This window comes from Phyllostomus discolor, chromosome 13, assembly GCF_004126475.2.
Source record: "Phyllostomus discolor isolate MPI-MPIP mPhyDis1 chromosome 13, mPhyDis1.pri.v3, whole genome shotgun sequence".
Lineage (NCBI taxonomy): Eukaryota > Metazoa > Chordata > Mammalia > Chiroptera > Phyllostomidae > Phyllostomus > Phyllostomus discolor.
This window is the reverse complement of record NC_040915.2, coordinates 62,583,669-62,606,711: the sequence shown is the minus strand read 5'-3', so window position 1 is coordinate 62,606,711 and position 23,043 is coordinate 62,583,669. Positions and strand designations below refer to the sequence as shown.

Sequence of the window (23,043 nt, the reverse complement as noted above, 5' to 3'; positions counted from 1 at the left end):
AAAGCCGGCTGGATGACCCTGCCAGAGGTCCTGCGGGTAAAGTTACCAGTGCTTGCTCACCCAGCCGGAGATTCCCTGGGACCATCCCCTACACAGGCCATTGGCCACATCTGGCCACCTCCGCCCACCTCCGCCCCAAGGCCCTGGTGGTCTCACACAGCAAGTGCTCAAGACATGCGCATGCAGGACATCAGTGAGGAGACAACGCTAGGGAACCAATGGGCTCTAAACGCCCACTGTCTGCCAAGCTCTGCAGGCGCCCTGGGTGGGGAAAGGATAGGCAGCTCCACCTCCTGGAGCCACTAAGGACCCTGCGGAAACCGGGACAGTAATCACAACAGGAGTGCAGGAGTGCTGTCAAGGTCCAGGGCAGGGCAAGTCGCTCAGCAAGCAGGGTTTGTGTCTGCGTCAAAGGGTCTGAGCATGGACGGGGTCAGGGCGCCTTCACGGAGGGCTGTGGGAAGAGGTGTGGGAGGAAGAGAGGCTGGGCCCTCCGCCAGCCGTGGGCCAGAGTTCAGGACTGTCCATGTGTAAATGTGCTAACCTGTGTACTGTTGTGGCCTCTGGGACGCAGGGGAGCCAATGAAAATATTTGTAAAGGAGCTGCCCCTGTGGTCACAAGCTAGAGCCCTTTAGGCTGCGGGTTACACCGTGGCCTAGTTTGCAGTTGTGGAGGATGTGGTACCCCAAGAATTCTGCCTCCGGTGTTGGGGTGATGAACAGATAGGACCAGCCCCAACAAGGACACCTGGTCAAATTTTGAGCCTCCTCCTCCACTTCAGCCCTGCAGTTTCTCTAAGAGCAGAAAGATGCCTGCCCCTGTCCCAGGCTTGGGGGGAAGCTGATGCACCCCCTGAACAGAAACCAGCAGGACAGCGCTGCTGGTTTCACCTGTTCCCTAACACTCACTGCCAGGGTGTCCCTGCGGCGGCTACCACACCTGTGGGCCACATGCCCTCCCAGAGCAGCGTGCGGTTCACTCTGCCTTGCCACACTTGCTAGGGTCTTGTGCCAGGCACCACGCTCAGAGAAGAACAGAAAATTCGAGGACAATGGGCTCAGAACTCAAAGGCCAGACAGACCTTTCTGGGCCAGCCCTGCCTGCCGTGCCTGGCCGAGGTGGGGAGGGTGAGGCCATGAGGCACCATGGGCATGGGGTGCACAGGTACCTCCAGGTAACCCTGCAGAGGTGCACCCACCCCTCCCACCCCTCCCATCCCGGGGTTCTTTAGGGTCCTTCCTAGCTAAACCTTCCTCGGACTTTAAAGGCAGCTTTCCTACACTTACAGAAGGCTCTTCTGTTGGCCTCTTCCAAGTGATTATCAGACCCAGAGGGCCCCTGGGTGTGCACAGTGAGTGGGAGAGCAAACCGCTAAAGATAAGCCCACAATCCACAGGGCCAGCTGCTCTCCCTGCCCTCTGCCTGGTAGCTGGCTGGGTGGGGTGGGGGTCCAGGGCCAGCAGGCCTAGGGACAGGGAGACTCAGCTGGGACCCTGCTGTGGCGGCAGGAAGGACGGGCACCTGCAATGGAAGGTAGGGGTGTTCTCCTTGGCAGAGCCTCCTCCTGTGGCCCCCACGGGCCACCAGGAGAGATTCGGCCCTGGCCGGCAGGCTCGTGCTCCTTGTCTGGCTGTGGCTTTTCTCCATGAGCAGTTGGTCCTTGGTTCTCTGGGCTCATAGCAAAGCTGTCAGGACAATGGACAGCAGTTTAAGACCTCTCTAGAGTCCTTGAGTTGGCTTTGGATTTGGACCACTTTGGACTGGCTGCTCAAACTGAGCTGTGGCTCCCCTAGATCCCCAAGTACCTGAGCAGGCATCTCAGGTGCCTTCAAAGGCCTCCTCCTGGAGGGAACCTGGGTGAGCCCTGCTGCGTAGTGGACACAGCTGAGTGTCCCCATGGGACAGGCTGCCTGCAGGCCGTGGGCTGAGTGCCTGGACACAGCTCTGGGCAGTCACTCCCCAGGCTTCCTCAACAGCACCCCAGGGCCCCCTTTAGGCTCCAGTTCCTGTGTCCTTGGCAGAGCTCAGGTCCCGGAGTGGCCTGTGGGGCATCTACCGAGCCGAGGTCCCTGACAGGCGTGGGACACTGGGCGTTTTCCCTGTGGCCAGGACGGTTGAGGTGGCTGCAAAAACGGCTGTGCTCTTCTCACTGACAGGCTCCGGCTCTGCTGCTGCTGTGGGGTGAGCTCCCTGGCCTTGGATGGCTGACCCAGGACCCTGGACTTTGCTCAGGAGCAGCAGTCAACTCCAGACACCCTGGCAGCAGCCTGTGCCCTCCCCTCTCTCTCCATGTACTGACAATTTTCTATCATTTCTTTGTTTCTCCACAGGGAGCAGGGCTGTGTCTGCACTGGGTGTCCCCGACTGGGGCCCTGGGTCAGAGCTTTCACAGGCTGGCCATACCCAAGGACACACCTGCCCTCAGCTACTTCCCCTCTCCTTCCCTCCCTCCACACCCTCTTTCTGGCGGTCTCTTGACTGCCTTCCATGTCAGTAGTTTACAGAAGAGACACGGGCAATGCCTTGTATGGGGCAACGAGGACTCGAGCAGCCCGCTGTGCCAGGTGTGGGAGTGGAGGATGCAAGCTCTCTCTGACATGACACCACAGTGAGCCCCAAAGGCATTCCAGGGGAGCACTCAGGGCCCCACAGCTCTTACCGTTGCTCGGAGTGGGCTCCTCCAGAGCCCGGCATGCACCAGGTACTCTGAGAGGCCTGGCTGTGCCTCCTGATGCGGGAACAGCTCTTTGTTCTCCCTCACCTATGATGAGGTAACCTTCACAGCAGAAAGACAGGTGGATGCAAGAAAAACATTTGCATCCTTCCTGGCTCAGAACACTGGGTGACTTTGGAGTCCAGAGTGGCCCTGCCAGTTAAATTTCCTACTTGAATGGTGGGGGTGGGAGGTGCAAAGGCGACTGTGCATCTCCCCGTCTCCCCAGCATGGCACAGTCTCGAGATCCCTGCGGACCACCTAAGCACAGTCACTGCCCTCCTTCCCGTGTGTGTGTGTGTGTGTGTGTGTGTGTGTGCATCACCCCAGCCACCACAGGGTGGGGTCTTCCATCCAATGAAATACATCCGGTGTCACTTTTAACTGGACGGGGCTCCTTACCCTTTGGAAATTGTGTGTCACCCTCGGGGGTCGGTGCCCAAGATTTGTCCTGCCCTTCCTTCTTACCCTTCACTCCTTATCCCAGCAGGACGGCAGGACTTTGATCTCCTGGTGATTGGTGGAGGATCCGGTGGCCTGGCCTGTGCCAAGGAAGGTACGAGTCCTGTGTCCTGTGTCCCACCAGCTTTCAGGGCTGGGTGGGGATGTGCCCTGAGGGGCCATGCGCAGAATGCACTGTCTCTGCAGTTGGCCTCCGGGGCCCTATCACTCGGCCAGGATCACCTTAGCACTCTTGTCACTGTGCCCTGCTCCACTGTACCCCAGTTGTCTGTGCCACACACAACAGCCAGGTCAGAACCCTAAGTCTGAGCCTGCCCTCCTTGGCACCAGCCCCAGGCCTCGCAGGATCTCCCCCTGCCCACGTGATATGTCTCCCACCATCTATGCCCTCCCTCACACCGCTCCAGCCCCCTGCCTCTTCGATGCTTTGCAGAAATGCTTTCCTAGGTCCCTTTGGCTGTGTGCCTCAGTGGTTGTCGGAGCGATTGTCCTGTCTAGCCTGCTGTTTACCTGCCTGGTTAGCTGTGGGGCTCACTCATCTCCCTTCAGTGTGTTGCTGAAATGACCCTACTTAGAATTGTACCCCTCCTGCACATCCAGTTCCCATCACTGGCTCCCCTGTCCTTGTCCTTAGCCCTGGCACTGCCCCCCACAGAGGTCACGGTTGGTTCTGCTGGCTGTGCCTCACTCTCCAGATAGGCCTGGGCAGCCAGATAGGCCTGGGCACCCAGGGAGGCTTAGTTAAGATGTGTGCAGTTAGTGGGCTGGACCCAGAGCCATCCTGAGACGTCATGTGACAGCGTGCTGCTCACCCAGGCAGGGAGCACACTGCCAGTGTTTCACTGTGGACCCTGTGCTGTGCTGTTGGGGTGCCCAGCGGTCTGCTCCCCAGTCTAAATGACAAGGAGGCAGATGTGGGAGAGTGAAAGGGAGGAGGCAAGAGAAGAACAGGCCCCCAAACAAGAGGGACTTGAGGAGACACCCTGGCCGTGAAACTATGGCTCTCTCGGGGCTGATACCGGCTTTTAGAATCAGCTGGTGTAAAGGAAATTCGCGGCCCACTGCTCTTGTTCTGCGGGGTGGGGAAGGGGACCAGCCCGCACTGGGGGCAGGCTGATTTGGGAGTCCACAGAGAGACTTTCTGTCCTTACCCCCCTGGACCACTGAGCCACCGCAGGGAATCAACTGCACGGACATCCAATTTTCTGTCCCTTGTAGCAGGAGAAAGCCCTGGACCTTGCATCCACTCCAGTGTCGTCCCTCTGGGGACACATCTCAACCCAACAGAGTGCTCTGGTCTATCTTTGGCTTTTATAACAGTGGCATTTGTCCCTGTGGATGATCACTCCTTTTCATAGCTTTATGGAGACATAATTGACATACAGTCATGCATTTTTAAACAACCTGATAAGGTTTGACGTGTGTACACACCCATGAAACCAGTGCCACAGTCAACACAGGGAGTGTGTTCGTCACCCCCATATCAGTGTGCCGGGGCTGTCGTTACAAGTGTCACAGGCTGGATGGCCTAAACCACAGAAACGCAGTGTTTCATAGCTCTGGAAGCTGGAAGTCCGAGATGAGGGTGCCAGCGGGGTCAGTTTATTCTGCAACCTCTCTCTCTGGCTGGTATGTGGTTGCCTTCTCATTGTGTCCTCACACGGTCGTCCCTCTGTGAGTGACCGTGTCCTAATCTCTTTTTGTATAAAGACACCAGTCAGACTATATTAACACCCACCCCCCTCATTTTAACTCAGTCATCCCTGGAAAGACCCTATCTTCCGACAAGGCCACATGCTCAGATTCTGGGGGTTAGAACTTCCATTTGGAAGGGACACAGTTCAGCCCATGACAACCCTCAAATTTTCCTCAAACCTCAAGAAATCCTCCTGATTCCCTGTCCCTGCTGCACCCAGACAAGTGGTCTGCCTTCTCTCGCTATATGTTAGCTTGCATCTCCTAACATGGTGTGGAAACGGAAACATGCTATGTGTATTCTTTTCTGGCTTCTTTCACACAGCAACATTACTCTGAGATTCGTCTACATTGCTGGATATATCCACAGTCCGTTTGTTTTTCTTGCTGATTAGTATTCTGTTGTGTGTGTGTGTGTGTGTGTGTACCATGTTCTGATTGTCTGTTCACTTGTCGATGGACGTTTGTGTTGTTCCCAGTTTTTTTGCTACTGTGAACATTCGTGTGTGTGTGTGTGTCTTTGTGTGGATGTACGTTTTACATTCTTTTGGGTAAGTGCTTAAAAGTGGGGCAGCTAGGGCCTGTGGTATATCTCTTCTTCAGGGTTTTTTTTTTTCAGCTCTTTTAGCAATATTTTGTAATTTTTCGATGTACAAGTCTTTCACGTCTTTTGTCAGATTTATCTCTATTTCATATTTTAATAACAGTTTTATTAAGATATAAGTCACACGCCACACACTTTACTCACTTAGAGTACATAATTCAGTGGTTTTTGGCACATTCATAGAGTTGTGCAGCCATCACCCCAGTGCATTCTGGAACATTCTCGTCACCCCCAAACCTACTTCAGACCTGTCAGCGGTCACTCCCCATTCCCTCCACTCCTTGGTCCAGGCAGCCGCTGCTCTCCTCTCTGTCTCTGCGGATTCGCCTCTTCCACAGGTTGCATGTTAATATGAAGCCTCGTGTCACATAGCACGATGTTTCCAGCATCCATCCATCCGTACACATAGCATGTGCTGGCACTTCAGTGCTTCTTACTGCTGAATACGATTTCATTGGGTGTGGAGACCGCATTTTGTTCACCCGTTCGTCCACTGATGGGCCTTTGGGTTGTTTCCCCTTTTTGGCCGCTGCTCTGAACACTCGTGTAAAAGTTTTTGCACAGACATGGCTTCATTTCTCTCAGGCAGATGCCTAGGAGTGAGCTTGCTGGGTGGCATGGTAACTCAGGATGTTTTAAGAAACACCAGCTTGTTTTCCAAAGTGGCTGTGTCAGTTTATGTTCTCACCAGCAAGTACGAGAGCTTGAATCTCTCTACATCTCCACCAGAACTTATTATCTGCCTTTTTAAAAAATTACAGCCCGTTCTATATAGGCATCAAATGGTATCTCATTGTGGTTAACTTGCATCTTTTCACGTGCTCATTAGCTATGTGTATATCTGTGGAGAAATATCTGTCCAGAACCCTTGCCCTTTTAAAAATTGGGTTGTCTTTTAATTACTGAGCTAGAAGAGATTTTTAACAATATATGAGGTTTGTCCAGAAGGTATTCAGCCATGTAATATGAAAAAAAAAAAGACATTTATTAAAGAAGATAAAAGATACAAGACACATTGTACATAGGATAATGACCTTCAGTCTCCTTCAAAGTAGGCACCTTGGGACCTCACAGTTCTCCCAATCGCCACCAGCTGCCCCATTGTATTTTCCTGAATCTCATCGATGGTCTAAAATCTCTTCCCTTTCAAAGGTGATTTTAGTTTTGTAAAAAGCCAGAAGTTGCAGGGCACCAAATCTGGGCTGTAGAGGGGCTGAGTCACCTGGGTGATTTCATGATTCACTAAAACACTCTGCACAAGATGCGATGCATGAGCGGGCATGTTGTTATATGGTGAAGCTGCCAATCACCAGTTGCCCATAGCTGCGACCTTCTGAATCATCTGATAGTTTCCTCAGAAGAATGCTCAAGCTTAATGCAAAATTTGATGCAGATTCATTGCTCTACTTGCTCAGTCATTTTGAATGCTGTAGCCTCACAGTACACGTGCTCACTCATGTGCCTCTCCACAGCGGCATCTACTGCCCCCACTGACTAATACAGTGAAGTTGTCATTGTTCACACATGCGCATTCCAGTCCACTCTCCTTGGCTGCCAGGTTACCTTGATGCCATGCAAACCGTTCTCGTTATATTAACAATGGCTGGACTTTTTCTGGACAGACCTCAATATTCTAGATACTAGACCCTTGTCAGATATATGATTTGCAAATGCTTTCTCCTATTCTGTGGCTTATGTTTTCACTTTCTTGATGGTGTTCTTTACAGCACAAGTTTTTAATTTTGATGAAGGCCAGTTTATCTATTGTTTCTTTTCCTGGTTATACTTCTGGTATCATATCTAAGACACAGTTGCCTAATCCATAGTCACAAAGATCTGCGCCTGTGTTTTCTTCTAAGAGTTTCACAGTCTCAGCTCTTACACTTAGGTTTTTAGTCCATTTTGAGTTAATGTACAAATGTGGTGTGAGGTGTAAACATCTTTAACTGGTCACAGGCCACCTCCACGGGACATTCTCCCACTTCACATGTCCTACATGTCCTACAAGGACCTGACAACAGCGTGCTTCCATTTCTCTCTTCCCAGCCTTTATTCTCTGCTGTCATACATTTTACTTTCATTTTCATGTTCTAAACGCCATGACAAATTGTTCTTAGTTTTATTTAAACAATTACCATCTGGCATCATTTTTCTTTTCCCCTAAGGACGGTGTCCATGAACATTTCTTGTAATGTGGCACTATGAGTAATGAATTCTTCCAGCTTTTGTATATCTGAGGATATCTTTATTTTGCCTTTGTTTTTTTTCTTCAAAAAGATTACTTATTTATTTATTTTTAGACAGAGGGGAAGGGAGAGAAACATCAGTGTGTAGTTGCCTCTCGCATGCTCCCTACTGGGACCTGGCCTGCAACCCAGGCATGTGCCCTGACTGGGAATCGAACCAGCGACCCTTTGGTTCACAGGCTGGTGCTCAGTCTGCTGAGCCACACCAGCCAGGGCTGCCTTCATTTTTTTAAAGATATTTTCTCTGGGTATAGAATCTGAGGTAGACAGTTTTTTTTCCTTTTACTACTTTAAAGATGTTGCTCCTTTGTCTTCTTGCTTACATTGTTTCTGCTGACAAATCTTCCTTCGTCTTTGTCGCTCTATAGTGTGTCTTTTCTCTGGTTGGCTGTTTAGGACATTTTTCTTTTTATTGGTTTTGAGCTATTTAATGACGGTGTGCCGTGGTGTAGTTCTCAATTGCTTTTCTGCTTCCTGGATCTGAGGATTTATAGTTTACATCAGGCCGTGAGAATTTTTAACCATTGTTTCTTTAGAAAAGTTGCCTGTCCAGCCCTGTCTCCCTCACTTCTGGAGACTTCCATTACACGTGTATCAGGCTGCTTGAAGTTGCTCTGAGCTCATTGGTGCTCTTTTCACTTTGGGATAGTTTCTCTTCCTAGGTTTTCCAATTCACTCATAAACGGTTCTGCAACATCTAATCTATTATTAATCCCACTCAGTATATTTTTCACCCCTTGCATTGTACTTTAATCTCTACAGATTTGACTGGGGTCCTTTTTTATATCTTCCACGGTGCTCCTTAACTTTCTGCGCCTGCTGGACTCGGCTGCAGTGCCTGTTTGGCTGTTCTTCCCGAATTCTGACATCAGCGTCTGCTCTCCCTGCTCTCCACTGTTTTCTCTCTAGGGCTTGGAGTTTACTGCTTCTTTGCACAACTGGTAGTTTTTGTTTGCATCCCAAATACTTTGAACTTACCCTTGTTGGGCCCTAGATAATTTTGTATTCCTAGAACTATTTCCCAGCATGTTCTGCAGACAGAAGACAGTTTGGCCTTTTTGGGCCCTCCATTAAAGATGATTGCAGCTGTGCACGGTCTAGGGTTCACTCACCTCACCCTGAGACATGACCTTCCCTTGTGTTTATTCTGTGTGTGCTGGAACTGTTTTCTCCAGGCTGGCTGCTGAGAATAGGCACTGTTCCCAGCCCTGAGTGAACACCGTGCCCTCTGATCCTGCTGGATGGTTCTTTCCCAGCCTTGGGGAGTTTCCACACACACACACATGCGCTGATCAGACACCCAGGGTCTCTGGGCAGCTCTCTCCTCTCTGATCTTTTGTCCAAGGCACTCTGGCCACCTTGGTCTCCCCAGACTGTGAGCCCCTCTCCTCAGCCTGGGACACTGCTGGACTCTGCTGGGCCCTCTCCCGTGCCTCATCCTGGAGAGAGTCCGGCCACGGGGCTCACCTTGTTCCTTTCCTGTCTCTCGGAGAGTGCTGTCCTCTGTTTGCTGATGTCGTTGTCCTGAAACTGATCGTATCATTCATTTTGCCTGGGTTTTTGTTGGTTTCAAGTGAGAGGGAACGTCTGGTGCACAGCTGGTGGGCAGCACTGGCCCTGGTCCTCTCCCACCCTCTTCTGGGTCACATAGGCCCCTGAGGTCCTCAGCCCCAAAGCAGCTCCCAGTTGTGCCCACCTGCCCTCTCCTCTTGTCATTCCAGCCGCTCAGCTGGGAAAGAAGGTGGCTGTGGTAGACTACGTGGAGCCTTCTCCCCGAGGTAGGCAGCCCCTGGCTGGAGCTGTTTGTGTTGCAGAAAGGGGTGGGAGAGGGCAGTTCATGGTCCCAAGGGCAGCTGGGCCCAGGCCAGTCACCACCTGCTTTCCAGAGTCCAGAGAGTGTCCTGTTTCTCCCATGAGCTGTCATTACTTTAAAGTTCCTCACTCTTATTTAAAAACAGCTCTGAACACATCCATGTGGCAGGGTCACCTGGGCCATGTTTGAGTCACAAACACAAGTTAAAGGAATTCTAAACCGTAGAAGAACAGGAAACCCTCCAGAGTCGCCTGAATATAAATCTAAATGTGCTCTTCTCAACATACCAGGCACCAAGTGGGGCCTTGGCGGCACCTGTGTGAATGTCGGTTGCATCCCCAAGAAGCTGATGCACCAGGCCGCGCTGCTGGGGGGCCTGATCCGAGATGCCCCCCACTACGGCTGGGAGGTGGCCCAGCAGGCCCCACATGACTGGTGAGGAGCCCAGCTGTTCCAGTGCTTTTCTGCTACTCATGGGGGAGGTGGGGTTTATTCATCTGCTGGCCCTCAGAGGTGCGAGCTGTCCCGTGGGGCCTCGCACCCGGTGTGAGGTCTGGAGACATTTTTGGTTATCACCACAGGGTGGGGTGAGGGGTGCATGGCTACATCTGCTGGGTAGCACCCTGGGATGCTGCTACAGGTCCGACTGTGCGCAGGACACCCCCACAGAGGATGACCTTACCCAGGGGCCAGTGGTTGTGAGTGGGAGCCGTTTCAGGTTTAGCAGGTGGCGTGGAGTCCACTCAGAGCCACGCACAGGCCCCTTCACATTTCTCAGATGACCTGGACAGAGGGCTGCTGCTGTGTCCGGGCCACTGTGGCCCAAAGGCCTGTTTCCCATGAGTTGAAAGGTCCACAGCCCCAAGCCTGGGCCAGGGGTGGTGGCCATGGGGAGGGACGTCATGTTTTACCACTTTGAGAAACACCTTTGTTTCTTGGTGTCCTGTGAATGGATGCTTTGCACCTGGCAGTCTGTGTGGGAATCTACCACTGCCACCTCCGTGGTGGCTTTTAACGTATTGTTCTGTGCAATAACAGGAGGAAGATGGCAGAGGCCGTTCAAAACCACGTGAAGTCCCTGAATTGGGGGCACCGGGTCCAGCTGCAGGACAGGTACTGAAGTCTCGCCCAGTCCCCTAGCCTCCTCTGGGTCATTTCGTACCTTGACAAGCCCTTACTCATGGGGGCTCAGCAGCAATAAAGTGAGGGGCCCTGCTGCCCCTAAGAGGGAGCATGCAGACAAGCAGCTGACAGGCGGGCACCCTGGGAGTGGAGGCCGCCCTGCAGTCCAGCACCAGCAGAGCCTGGAGCAGCAAAGCAGGAGGGGCAGGTTAGAGGAGTGACCAGGGCTGGGGCATGGCAAGGAGCAGGGGTGCTCAGGGCTGAGGGCACTTGGGGCCAGATGGGAGCGTGGCCACGGCCATCCAACTGGACAGCCCCCTCCCTGGGTGGCAGACCTTTTCCTTCCGGGGCCGACCGCAGCTATGTGAGGGGAGCCAAGTGAGCCCAGCCTAGCTGGTGCAAACAGGAGGCCAGGCATTGCCCAGGGAACCCCACCCCTCCCCTCCCACTCCCCAGTTCCACACTGTGAACCCCACTCCTCATCTCACATCCTCTGCACTGCGGACCTCACACTTAGTCACTCACTTGTGGTCCCCTGGGCATGGCGAAGGGGCCAGCGTTGCGTGCTGGAGCAAACGTGTGACACGATCACTCCGGCCTGAGAGTGCCAGGCCCCAGCAGCCCTTCGGGGTCTGTGGCCCAGGTGCCGATGCCTCCTCCCACTGATCATTCTCCCCCCACACCCCCGATGGCTGCCAGGAGAGGCGCCTGCACCTGCACTCGACTCGGGCTAAGCTTTGCTCTGCATCCAGTTCTGCCCTGTGCCCGTGTGGGTCATGGAGGGGACACTGGTCCCCCTCAGAGGTCTGTGACCCCCCTCTGAGCACCCTGAGCTTGGTCCCGAGGGGTCTTCCTGGGCTGTTTTGTGCCCTTTAACCTAAGAACACTGAGCTGGGATGCTGCTGCCCCGGCTTCCCCGGCGGTCCCCCAGGGAGCTAAGCCACATCGTGTCATTTCTTCTCAGAATGGGCTCGGTGTCCCGCAGTGCAGTTTTCCGGAGGCATCAGGCTCTGCCATTTCTTCTGTCCAACCCTGAGGGGCACCAATCAGGCCAGACCCCGGGCCGGCCCACAGAAGGAGGCTGGTGCAGAGTTGTGTGTCTGTGTCCTGCAGCTGTTAATGGGTTGCGGGCTGAGTGAGGGCTTCTGCAGGGGCTTCCGGTGGCACATGGAGGCACAGGGCGTGCCATTGGGGAGAACTCGAGTCACGGTGGTGCTGAGGGGTATCAAAGCCACCGAGAGCCACCACTACAACAAGGCTTTGCGATTGGGAGGGGCGGGAGCTTCTGCACACGCTGCGCCTGGCCACGCTCCTGCTCTCTTGGACCCTGCTCCTGGCCTCCCGGTTCCCCAAAGACGGGGGCAATGCCTGCCTTCTGCACACTCTCCCTTGCCAGGGGGAAATTGGTGGTTTGGGTGTTTTGGGGTAACTAGGTGCACGTGGGAACCTCTTCCTGTTGGAGGGTGCCTAGGTGAAAAGGACTGACCCCAGGGGTGGCCCGGCCACTTCTGTTGTCACGGTCCAGGGCTGGACTTGAGCTCTTAGGATTGCACCAACCTGGCTTCCGTCCTTGCCTGGCAGCCATGGTCACCATGTCCCAGGGCACCCCCACACCCCGTGCTGTTCCCTTCCCCACCTGAACCGTGGGTGGGGGTTGGTGCACTTGTGGGCCCACGCTCACATTTTAGCAGTCTGCACGGTGCTCCCTATTTAATCCCGTCGAGCATGCTGAATTTGCATAGGAAATGTTTCAAAATCTTATTTATTTTGCAGAAAAGTCAAGTACTTTAATCTGAAGGCCAGCTTTGTTAATGAGCACACGGTTTGCGGTGTCGCAAAAGGCGGGAAAGAGGTGAGTCCAGACCTATCTGCAGATCTCGGTGCTGTTCTCAGTACAGGTGCTGCCGAATCCATGCGACTGGGTCCTCCCAGGCTGCTCGTGGTTCTTTATGAGGGAAGAAACAGATCTCAGGTGATTCACATTGCACCAGGCTGCCAGCCCTAGGGTGCACTGGGCAATGGGGCAGCAGGGTGGGCCATCACTCCCTCGCAGGGTTTTGGGGGGATTCCAGTCAATCAGACACCTGCTGGGTGTTTTGTAAACTATGAAGTGCTTGGAGTTAGGACATCCTCCTGCCCTCTTCTGCCTGTCCCCTGGACCCTTGGTGACCTCCCTGCTCCACAGGGCCCGCACTCTCTGCCCTGGTGTACCTACTGGCATCAAGTCCTCTGCGTGGGTGACCACGGTGCACCTGTTTGACTGTGGCTTTCTCGGTTTTTTCTCAGACTCTGCTTTCAGCTGAGCACATTGTTATCGCTACTGGAGGGCGGCCAAGGTACCCCACACACGTGAGTGTCCTCAAAACACAGCCTGCCCCACGTCCTGGTGCGTTCCTGGTCTCTGGGCTCGTGCGATGCACTGTTCACGCTCATGCTCCCCCGCCAGCAGCACTCCCCACTCTTTCTCTTGTTCAAATCTTTTTTCTGTGCTCATTGTTACTTTCTGTTTCCCAATTCTCTCTTGAATCCGCTCTGCTGAATCCAGTCACTGGGACCCCCACAGTGCTGAATCCTAAGAGCCGTGAATTCATTCTTCAGCCGGCTCTGGCACTCCAGCAGGTCCGTCCTCCTTTTGTCTCAGCGTCCCTCATCCTGTCTCCTTTGTTGGTCCTCATGTTCTAGCCAGCCCCAAACACTGGATCCTCCAGGATTTAATTAAGCCTTGCTCTTCCTCCTCCAAACCTGAATCTTTTTTTTTAAATCCTCCCCTGGGGATATGTTTATTGCTTTCAGAGAAAGAAGAAAGGGGAGAGAGACAGAGACAGAGACAGAAACAGAGAGGGAGAGAGAAACATTGATGTGAGAGAGAAACATCGATCCGTTGCCCTCTGTATGCCCCCGGACCAGGGATTGACCTGAAACCTAGCTATGTGCCCTGATCGGGGATCGAACCCAAGACCTTTTGGTTTATTGGACAAGGCTTCAACCAAGTGAGCCACCTGGCCAGAACCCAAGTTTTTTTTTTTTTTTTTGATTGACGTAAAATTCACATATCATAAAATGCACCCTCTTGAAGGGTACAATTCAATGGGTATTTCAGAGCTGTGCAACCATCACCAGTCCTTTCTTCCAGAACATTCTCATCACCCCAAAATGAATCTCCCTGTACCCCTTCACAGTCACTCCCCACTTCCCGCTTCCCCCAGTCCCTGGCAACCACTGGTCCGCTTTCTGTCTCTCTGGCTCTACCTGCTCTGGACATTTCACGTAAACAGAGTCACACAAGATGTGGCCTCTGTGACTGGCTTCCTGCACTCAGCACACCGCCTTCAGGGCCCGCTCACGGGGTCGCCGCGTCGGAGCTTCATTCCGTGTGTGGCGGAATAATGCTGCCTTCTGCGTGCGCGCCACATTCTGCTGATCCGCTTGTCCCTGGGGGAGCCTCTGGGTTGTTGGCACTTTGAGCCTCACTGAGCATTGCTGCTGGGAACATCTGTGTGGGAGTTTTTCTGTGGACCTGTTTTCACTCTTCTGGGGTGTATATCTAGGAGTGGAGTTGCTGGGTCTTATGTTAACTCGATGTTTAACCTTGTGAGGAACTGCCAGACTGTTTTCCACAGCAGCTGCAGCATTTCATATTTCTACGAGCAGCGTATGAAGGTCATACTTTCTCATTTCTTTGCATGTCTTACAGTTTTTTTGGTTGGTAGTGGAACTTTTCAAATAAAGCAACGTGTTACCTCTGGAAATCAGAATCCACCCCCACTGTAGGATTTTTCTTATTGCTGTTGGGTGATTTTTCTGAACTGATTTTGTAAAGATTTTATTCTTTGTTGTGTGAGGCCACTGAATTCTCTGCTCAGTTAGCTTAGTAGTCAGCTCATGACCGGACAGAGATTTCCTTAACACCTGGCACTGAGAACTCTCCCTGCCTTCGCCAAGGGCCCCAGTGGGCATTCTGAGGCTTCAACACTCGGCCAGGCGGGAGCAACTCTGCCTTAGCCCTCACTTCCTGCCTGTGCCGAGCCTGAGATCAGCTGGAGGCGAGCGCTGGGTGCCGCGCCGGGCCTCTCCCAGGCGTGCTCGCAGCCCAGCGCCTGTGCCTGGCCATCTAGACCTCGGGATTATGTTGGAGCTTTCCAGAGCCCCTGTGGACGTGGCATTCCTCAGCTTTTCCTTTTATGCTTTTGGTTCGTCTGTTGCGTGCGTCAACCGCTATCCATCACTCCAGGCAGCCGTGATGTTCAGTCATGGGGCAAATCCTCCCCTGGGAGAGGCTTTCAGCACAGGGCGAGTTCAGGCGAGGCCAGATGAAGACAAGCCTATCAAGTGGGGTCTTCCAGGGAACCCCCAGCCAGAGAGGTCAGCCAATGGCTGCTCTTTGGGAAGGAGCTTTGGGCGGCTCCAGCTCAGTTCTGCTCTCTTTAAACTGTCATTTTTCAAGGCTGCCACTGAGCTGGGGGATGGGACTGGAGTGAGTTCAAACTCCACAGAGCTTACCATTCTTACCAAGTTACAGCCATTTTTCTTGACTTAATGTTCCCTGTGTTGCCACAAGCCTTCAGTTAATTTCCAGTGTTATGAGAAAGTTGAATCTGATCGTCTTTGCCAGTTCTTTTTGCTGTTTTTATGGAGGGGCGGACTTCGGGAGGTCCTCAGTCCACACCATTTTTGCTGATGTCCCCTCCTGGCCCAGCCATACGCGTGGGCTTCTCTGTGCTTCCCCTGACAAGGAAGGCAGAGCTGAGGAAGAGGCCCCAGGTAGGGTGAGGAGGGATGGGAAGCAGGGAGAGATGAAAGAGAGGTTTGTTTGGCTGAGGTCTCATCCTCGAGGGTCTTCCAAGGTGCCCAGGAAATGGTGCCGTAAGTCCTGAGCCTCCACGTGGGCCACAGCTGAGAGCACAGGCCCACGGGCTCCATGGGCCTGGGGCCCCTCCTGCTTCCTGCTTAGACCCAGGTGGAGGGAAGAGCTGGGAATGGTTCTGTTTCTGCTCAGACACCCAGGTCCCGAGCCTCCGGTTTCTGTTTGGTGCTTTCTCTAGAAGTGGGGCACTGAGGAAAAAGCATCCTCCAGTCCTCAGAGACCCCTGGACCTGCCCTTCTGCTGTCAGGTCAGCAAGAGCAGCCTCCTGAGGGGACCAGGCAGCTGTGCACAGGGCTGGCCCTCGGGCGAGCTGCGTGCCTCTGTAGGATGTCAGGGCACCGTTGTTCAAGTTCGCTGCAGCAGAGAGGGGCAAAGTGGGTCATTCTTCGTGACACCTCACCGAGCAGCCAGGCCCATGATGGTCCTGCCTAACGCCCACGAAGTCCACAGTCAGCTCCTGGGAGCTGGACTGTCATCTTGGCTCCTTTGCGGCACCTGGCAGAGCTGCGTGCCCACGCCAGGGTGCCTGGTGCGGGGACTGGCCTGGCTCCATGCAGCTAGACCTCCACTGGGCAGTGGCTGATGTCTCTGTTCGCCCAGAGGGAGGCGCGGCAGGAGCTGCAGGTGCTGGTCCTGGCTGTTCTGCTCTCTGACGCCTCCCCCAGGATGACCCCACTAGCCGCCTCCTTGGGTGCCTGCCAAGATGTTTTTATGTTTTAGTCCCTTTGATTTTCAGACCTTTCCATTTTCCTTCAGTAAACCCAAGAAATTCCTGACTTTATTTTTTTTGCCAATTGGAATCATAAACTGTTTGAATTCCATTTCCTCTCCAGCAGCACATCTTACTCTCACAGGCCTCGGAGGACACTTGTCCTCATGTCCTCCCCGCCTGCTTCGCAGCCCCTCACCAGCCCCGCTGGGACACGGGCAATCGGTACAACTCCTGGGCACAGGGCCCACCTGTGCTTTCCTTTGCATCCAGCCTTCAGCCTGGCACCCTGGGAGCTGGCTTGCTTCCCTACCCAGCCTAGCTTCCCCCTCCCCTCCCACAGCCCTGCGCCTGGATGAAGGTGGGGGTCCTGGGAAGCAGAGAGGAAAGAGCTGCTGGCTGTGCCCTGGCTCCCGGGTCACCTCGCACAGCCAAGGAGACCTGGGTGCTCTCATGCTGGCCTGCACACCGGGTTAGATATAGATAGGTCACCTGTCCCAGAGGCCACAACCTAGTCTGTGGAGTGGGGAAGTGCGCCCCCAAGTGGGCTGGGGTGGTTCTGGTCGTGTTGTGTCTACAAGATGGGCGTCCCCCTTGAGGGAGTCTCCAGGGCAGGCAGCATGACACTCTTCTCACATTGGTCCTTCTTTCTGGGTAGATCGAAGGCGCCTTGGAACACGGAATCACAAGTGATGACATCTTCTGGCTGAAGGAGTCCCCTGGGAAAACGTAAGCCCTGGCGTGTGCCGGAGTGGGGCTGCTCTTTGTTCTTCTTCAGAAACACCCGTCTGGGCTGTGCGCATCCTTTCCCATCTCCCTGAGAGGAGGACGGAAAGCCCTTGACTTGTGTCCCTGAGAGGGGCCGTTCGCCCACCCTGTGACTGTCTTGGAAATGATGGCGGGTGTGTCACAAAGCGAGTCGGACATTTATTGTCTAGGGTTCCCAGGAGCCTCAGGGTCCCAGTGGGTCCTGTCAGGGACATCAGCCGGGGACGTTTAAGGAAGGAAAAAGGTTCAGGTCGTCAGAAAAGCCCTCAGCGCCCCCGGCCTCAATCAACCACCCCGGCTTTCACCTGGTTCGCACTGGGTCTTCCCTGAGATCTAGCAAAGAAGGCTCCAGAGGCCTTGGAAATTACAGCCCAGTTATGGAAATGAGACCTGCGGCATGTGTGTGGTTTTATGCAAGAAGTTCATTTCCAAATCCTAGAACAGAGCTGTCTGTTCTAGGTCCAGACAGTCCTGCCTGTGGGCTGTGGAGGGGACTTCATGTTCCTAGGGCCCAGGAAGACCACCAGATGGCGGCAGAGGCTTGGTCATCAGAGGCTTGGTGGTCTGCAGCACTCTGCTGCCTTAGGACTTGCCAACAAGAAAATAAGGGTGGAAAAGTGTGTCCAGAGGTGGACAGGCGTGTGTGCACAACTATACATGTGGAGCGGTGTGTGTGCATGTGTTGTGTGCATGGGGAATGTGTGTGCATGTCATGTGATCTGCTCACTAACATGTTTCCTGTTCATGAAGCATCTTAGTTCAGGACTGAGGCCAGGCTCCCTTTAATGGATATGGTGTAGTTTATTTTGTGTTTATCTTTCCACCATTCACAAGTTTCTCTTGTTCATTGTTATAAAATACTGCAACCAAAAACCTTTGGTGTGCCTCTTATACATTACATGTACCTGTCAGCGTGCTTTTACAAGTAGAAGCCCCAGGTCCAGGCAGGTGCCCTTCACACCTTCGCACGTCCTGGCGGGCTGCACCCTGTGCATTTCTGCCTCCTGCCCCCTCCTCCCCGTGGGAGCATCAGCTTTTCCATAAGCACAACACAGAAAGGAGCCTCTCCTGCTCCCGCCAAGTGAGCTGCAGTTGCTTCTGCCTGAGGCCCGGCTGGGTCCCTCCCTGCGTCTTGCTCAAGCTCATACAGGTTCGCAGGTTCATGTCCCTCTGTTTGTCACCTTCTGCTGGTCCCCTAGGCTGTCATTTGTCTTTTGAGTTACGATCGTTTTTCAAGCAGAAGTCTTGTAATTTTTATGTGGTCCCATTTATCATTTTTTTCTCTTTATGCATCATTTCTGGGTTTCTGTTCTTTTTATCTTGGACTATTCGGCAGGTTGAACATGACCTGGTTTTATTTGTGTTTGCTATTATTAGTTATCTTTTTGTGTATTTATTGGCCATTTAAAATTGAGTGTCCGCGTGTGAGTTTGTGTGTGAATATCTGTGTGTGCACACGTGTGTGTAAATTGTCAGCTTGGTCCTTGGCCTGCTTTCTATCTGGTTTTTCTTTTCCCCCGCTTATCTCTCTCCTATCTTCCAGCTGGTTTGCATATTAGGGCTGTGATCCCATGTCGTTTATGTTGCAGGCTTTCTCCACTTGTCATGTCTTTTAACTTGTGCAAAGTACAAATGTTGTTTTTTTTTTAATGTAACTTAGATCTCTTTTTACACTTAATGGCTTTTAGATTTATTGCATGTTCAGGAAGGCCTGCACCACCCCCAAGATTGTTTTTGAAAAAAAGCTCCCGTATTTGTCCTTAGGGCTTCCACCCTTCAGACGTGCCTTTGTATATCCCTGGGTGTTTGCAACTCCTCTGTGGGGTGGCAAGGTGGGGACCAAGCTGCTGGAGTCCAGGGTCGCTGCCTGCCCGGACCCTCCGGCCAGTCTGAAAGTGCCTTCCAGAGCTGAGGGAGTCCCTGTCTTGCTCTGGCTCTCGACTCTGGTTTTCCTGAAATGCTGGCGGGAATGCCTGGTGTGGTCCTCAGGCCAGGCCGGGGAGGGAGGCCCGGGTGCAGTGGGTACCGGCGGCACTCAGCAAGGTGGCCCGGCTTGGGCTGCTCCTCCGAGGCTCTGTGCTGGGGGCAGTGGCCCGGTTGGCCAGGAAGACACGGCCCCAGATACTTTGGTCAGGAAAGAAACTGCAGTGTTTATTTTCTTCAGAAAAAAAAAATTCAGAAGATTTTTTTTAAACAAGCTCTTTCGTTTAGAAGGAATCTAGGTATGTTATTGTTTAAGAAAAAAAGTGTTTGCAATGTATCAGTCACCCGTTTCGTTGTGAGCATGATTTATGTGAGGAAATGGTTTTTTTAAAAAATTAAGCTGGAGATATATCCCTGTACGATGCTTCTGTGAAAATGCAGCTTTTGTCCGGTGCTGTTAATGCAAGTTGTAACAGTGTGATATGGGAGGCAGTGTTTACATGTTACATTCCTCCGCGCAGTCAAAATAAGCCCGCAGGGTCTACAGTAGCATTTCTGTATTTTATCAGCTTGGGCTGGGGCTGAGGGGGAGGCCTCTGCTCACACTTGGAGGGGCTGTTTCTGCCAGATTTATTTGCCTTATAAATATTCCCCGTGTTTATTTTAACTCGCCTTTAAAATGGAGCTGAAATTAATATGGACCTGAGGGCTGCCCCCTGGCCCTAAGTGCCTCCCGTCACCGGGCAGGACGTTTCTACTTGGCCCCATCAAGGAGGCCAAGCCGGTGGCCGAGAGTGCCCAGCGTGCCTGGCCTCCCGCAGCAGACTCGGTGTCCAGTGACCGGCTCCCCACGGCCCGTTGGAGGCCTCGGTGGGCACGCCCAGCCCCAGGTTTCTCATGGGTTCTGCAGCCTACACTGGCCTCCCTCTCTTCTTCTCTCTCTCGGGTGATGTGGCGCGGGCAGCAGCTGGGACCTTCTTCCAGGGTGCATCTGCCTGGGCCTGTGGCTTCAGCTCTGGACCAGCAGCTTCAGATCTGGCAGTGGAGCCCACCATGAGGCCTGCCGCCTTTGGCCTCCCTCGGTTGCTCCACGCCACCCTTGCTGCTCCTTGGACCCCCCTGGCCACAGTGGTATCCTGTCTTCATGGACATGTGAGGAGCCCCCTTTCCTTTTTAGCTTGCACCCAGGTCTGAGGAGGCCCGATGGTAGAAGGGGGTGGCCAAGCCGGAGCCCAGCGGGTGGAAAACAGAATCAGCACCCTCACTCCACAGCTGGGTACCTGATTTGGAGCCCCTGGAGGTGACGCATCACATGCAGAAGACTCTAGCAAGTGCAGTGAGAGTTTCCAAGTTCATGAGCAGGACCCTGTGAGGCCAGGCGAGGCTAGGCCAACACGTGTGGGGCCTAAGGCAGCAGGACTGCACAGGTGGCATCTTCAGCTCCGCTGCCCAGACAGCAGCGCTGTGTCCGGCTTGTTTGCCTTTTCCTTTATTCTTGCTTCTTAACTTTTCTGTGAAAATCCAGGATGGGTTGAAGATGTGTGGATGATTCTGGAGGAAGGACAGGGTCCTCTGGGCCCATGGGAGCCCTTTTGGAAGGAATGGACAGGGCAGTAACAGCTACTTTGGGAAGCTGTCCACTACCAGGAGAGGACATGGGGGTGCAGAGGGGGTGCACAGCCTTACGTGGGGAGTTCCAGAGGTGGTGCTCAAGCCCTGTGTGGCCTGCTGGGCAGCCTCCCTGCCCGGGACTCACTCCAGGCTTTGAGGTCGGCTCTCTGCAGACCTGGACTCTGAGCTAGAGTTCCGGGCTGACTGCAGTGTCAGCCCTTTCTCTGACAGCAAAGGGGGCTTGAATGAGACCGGAGACACCCGGGGGTGGCCCTTCTCCCACGCTGGACCTGCCAGGCAACAGAGCTGCCATTTCCGGACAAGAACCAGGACCCTGCGGCTCCCACTGCCCCCTTGGGTAGCCTAGGTCCCCTTGAGGGTCTGCAGAGTGAGGAGCTGACTGACTTGTACTGCAGGTGCCCAGCTTGCGTGCCAGCCTGGACTGTGCCCTGTCCTGCGGCTGCTGCACAGCCCGACCCTCTCTGTCCTCGGGCCCCAGGGAGCGTGAAGCAGGGAGCGTTTCTCTAACTCAGGCTGATCTGGTGCTGCCTCCCAGAGCTGGTCCTGGAAGGAGCTTTTGTCTGGCCCTTCTTAAGTCCAGCGGCTGATTAGGTACTGTAACTATTTTCCTCTCTTCCTAACAAGGGAGAAGAACGTAAATTTTATTTTGCAAAGAACCACAGTTGTAAATGTAGGAAAACTTGCAGTTGCTTTTTCCCCATTTTCTGTTTAACTCCCTTATTCGTTTAGCGTGACACTGTTACATGCAGCAAAGGGAGATCAGCCGACGGCCTAGACTTGGCTACCAGGCTGAAAGCACCGCTGACGACCCATCTCCCAGAGCATGTCCGTGGCACTGAGAGGTGCAGGGCTCAGGGGCCGAGGAAGACACCTCCTCAGAGTGGCAGTGGTTATGGGGTCAGAGCCTTGAGGTGGCATCTGTTGTGGGGCCAGAGTGTAGAGGCTCCAGCCTGGTGAACGTGGGCCCCGCAACAGGCCCTGAGGGTGGGATGGGGCTGGCCCACACTGCAAGGAGGCCTCGGGCCCCCACCCCTTGTGCCGCCTCCTGGGGGCCCGTTTGGCATTTCCTGAGCTGGCAGGACTGCCAAGGGGCCAGGTGCCTGCCGCGAGGCCCTCACTTTGTGTGGGTATTCCCCTTGGGGAGCAGATCAGGGGCCTTCAAGCTCGAGAGGCAGGTGGAGAGCTCTTTAAGCCAGGGCTTCGTGGGCCTGAATTAAGGCTTTTGTTTCTGTTTCCTCCCCCCATTCAGATTTTGAACAAGAAAGCCTGCCCTGTGATTAGGCTAATCCCACTGTAGTTATACCTTCATGTAAAATGTTTGCACACTGAAAGGCACAGGGAGTAACACTGCCCAGAACACGTGGAAAACTGAATCAGGCTCCAAGCCGCAGGTGGTAACTTCCCGCGTGGGCCGATGCCCTTGTGTTGGCATCCTAATGTAGAGATAAGGCAGGTGTGTCCAGCCCTCAGCACCTCACTCACCCCCTTCCCGCTGAGTCCAACAAGCTAGTCCCCTGACTTGTGATGCTGCTGGCACTGCTGTCCTCCCTTGGCTGGCCAGGGCCTGCACTGGTCACTGTGACTTGTTATCACAATGACTTTGTATCATAATTTCATATCTTAAAGGTTTATACCTTTCACCATATACATCACGTCCAAAAAAAGTTAAGTTGGGTTTTGCCCCTTTGGGAGATATACCTATGTACAGACATACATACGAGATACCACATGGGTGCCTGGGTCCCCTCGGCTTCCTCCTGTGCTGACCTTGCTGCATGGAGCCCACCGGCCACTCTACGGCTGTGTCTCCAGCTCCTGAGAGGAAGCCATGCACCCGTTGCTTCTCCCAGGACACCTGCAGGAGCGTTCCACGGGATACGCCACTTCTTGAAATGGAATTATATCATTAGTACCTGCCGGGATTAGAGTTGACATCGGGCTTATCCATCCTTACATCACCTCCTCTTGTTCAAAGGCTGAAGGAGTGATCTGACAAGCCCACCCACATGTCGCCTCCCAGGCTGGGAGTTTTCATTCTGCGTCAGGTTCCATGCACGCGTGCATGTGTGTGCATGCGTGTGGGAGTGTGTGTGCATGTGTGCGAGTGTATGTGTGCATGCAGAGTGTGGAGCTGAATTACAGGAGAGGATTCCCACTGCTGTAGCAGATATTATACTTGGTTCTGTCAGATCCCAGTGTCCTGTGTCTGTCCCTCCACCCAGGTCCCTTCTTCCTTGCCCCAAGGAGCTGTGTCTCCAGGCCCTGGGCCTGTGTGTGCGGGGGCTGGGTACGCAGGTGTCAGCCTTCCAGCCTGACCCTCCACGGTCCAAGACTGTGCTGCCCTTAGACGATGCTTCCCAGGAGCCCCCAGCCCCCCGCTGTCTGGTCCCCTCCCCACTCTGCAAAGCGTCTCTTTGTTTGCGCCCTGGCTTCAGGAGGTCCAGAGAGACCCCAGGGCAGAACTTAAAGGAAAGCCCTTCGGCTTCCTCTG

At 53.8% G+C, this 23,043-nt stretch overlaps 1 protein-coding gene across 6 annotated transcripts in view; it reads left to right on the top strand.

Moving 5' to 3' along the window:
* TXNRD2 (thioredoxin reductase 2) overlaps nucleotides 1-23,043 on the top strand; it is a 46,314-nt gene that overhangs the window by 243 nt on the left and 23,028 nt on the right. For 2 of the 6 annotated variants that reach the window (XM_036014117.1, XM_036014121.1), the window contains exons 2-8: nucleotides 3,205-3,270; nucleotides 9,443-9,499; nucleotides 9,825-9,969; nucleotides 10,573-10,647; nucleotides 12,430-12,508; nucleotides 12,943-13,005; nucleotides 16,888-16,958. In XM_036014117.1, the coding sequence (XP_035870010.1) occupies nucleotides 3,205-3,270; nucleotides 9,443-9,499; nucleotides 9,825-9,969; nucleotides 10,573-10,647; nucleotides 12,430-12,508; nucleotides 12,943-13,005; nucleotides 16,888-16,958 (556 nt within the window). Of the gene's footprint in view, nucleotides 1-1,434; nucleotides 1,535-3,201; nucleotides 3,271-9,442; nucleotides 9,500-9,824; nucleotides 9,970-10,572; nucleotides 10,648-12,429; nucleotides 12,509-12,942; nucleotides 13,006-16,887; nucleotides 16,959-23,043 lie in introns of those variants that run through there. The other 4 variants (XM_036014116.1, XM_036014120.1, XM_036014118.1 and 1 more) reach the window with 3 other exon arrangements.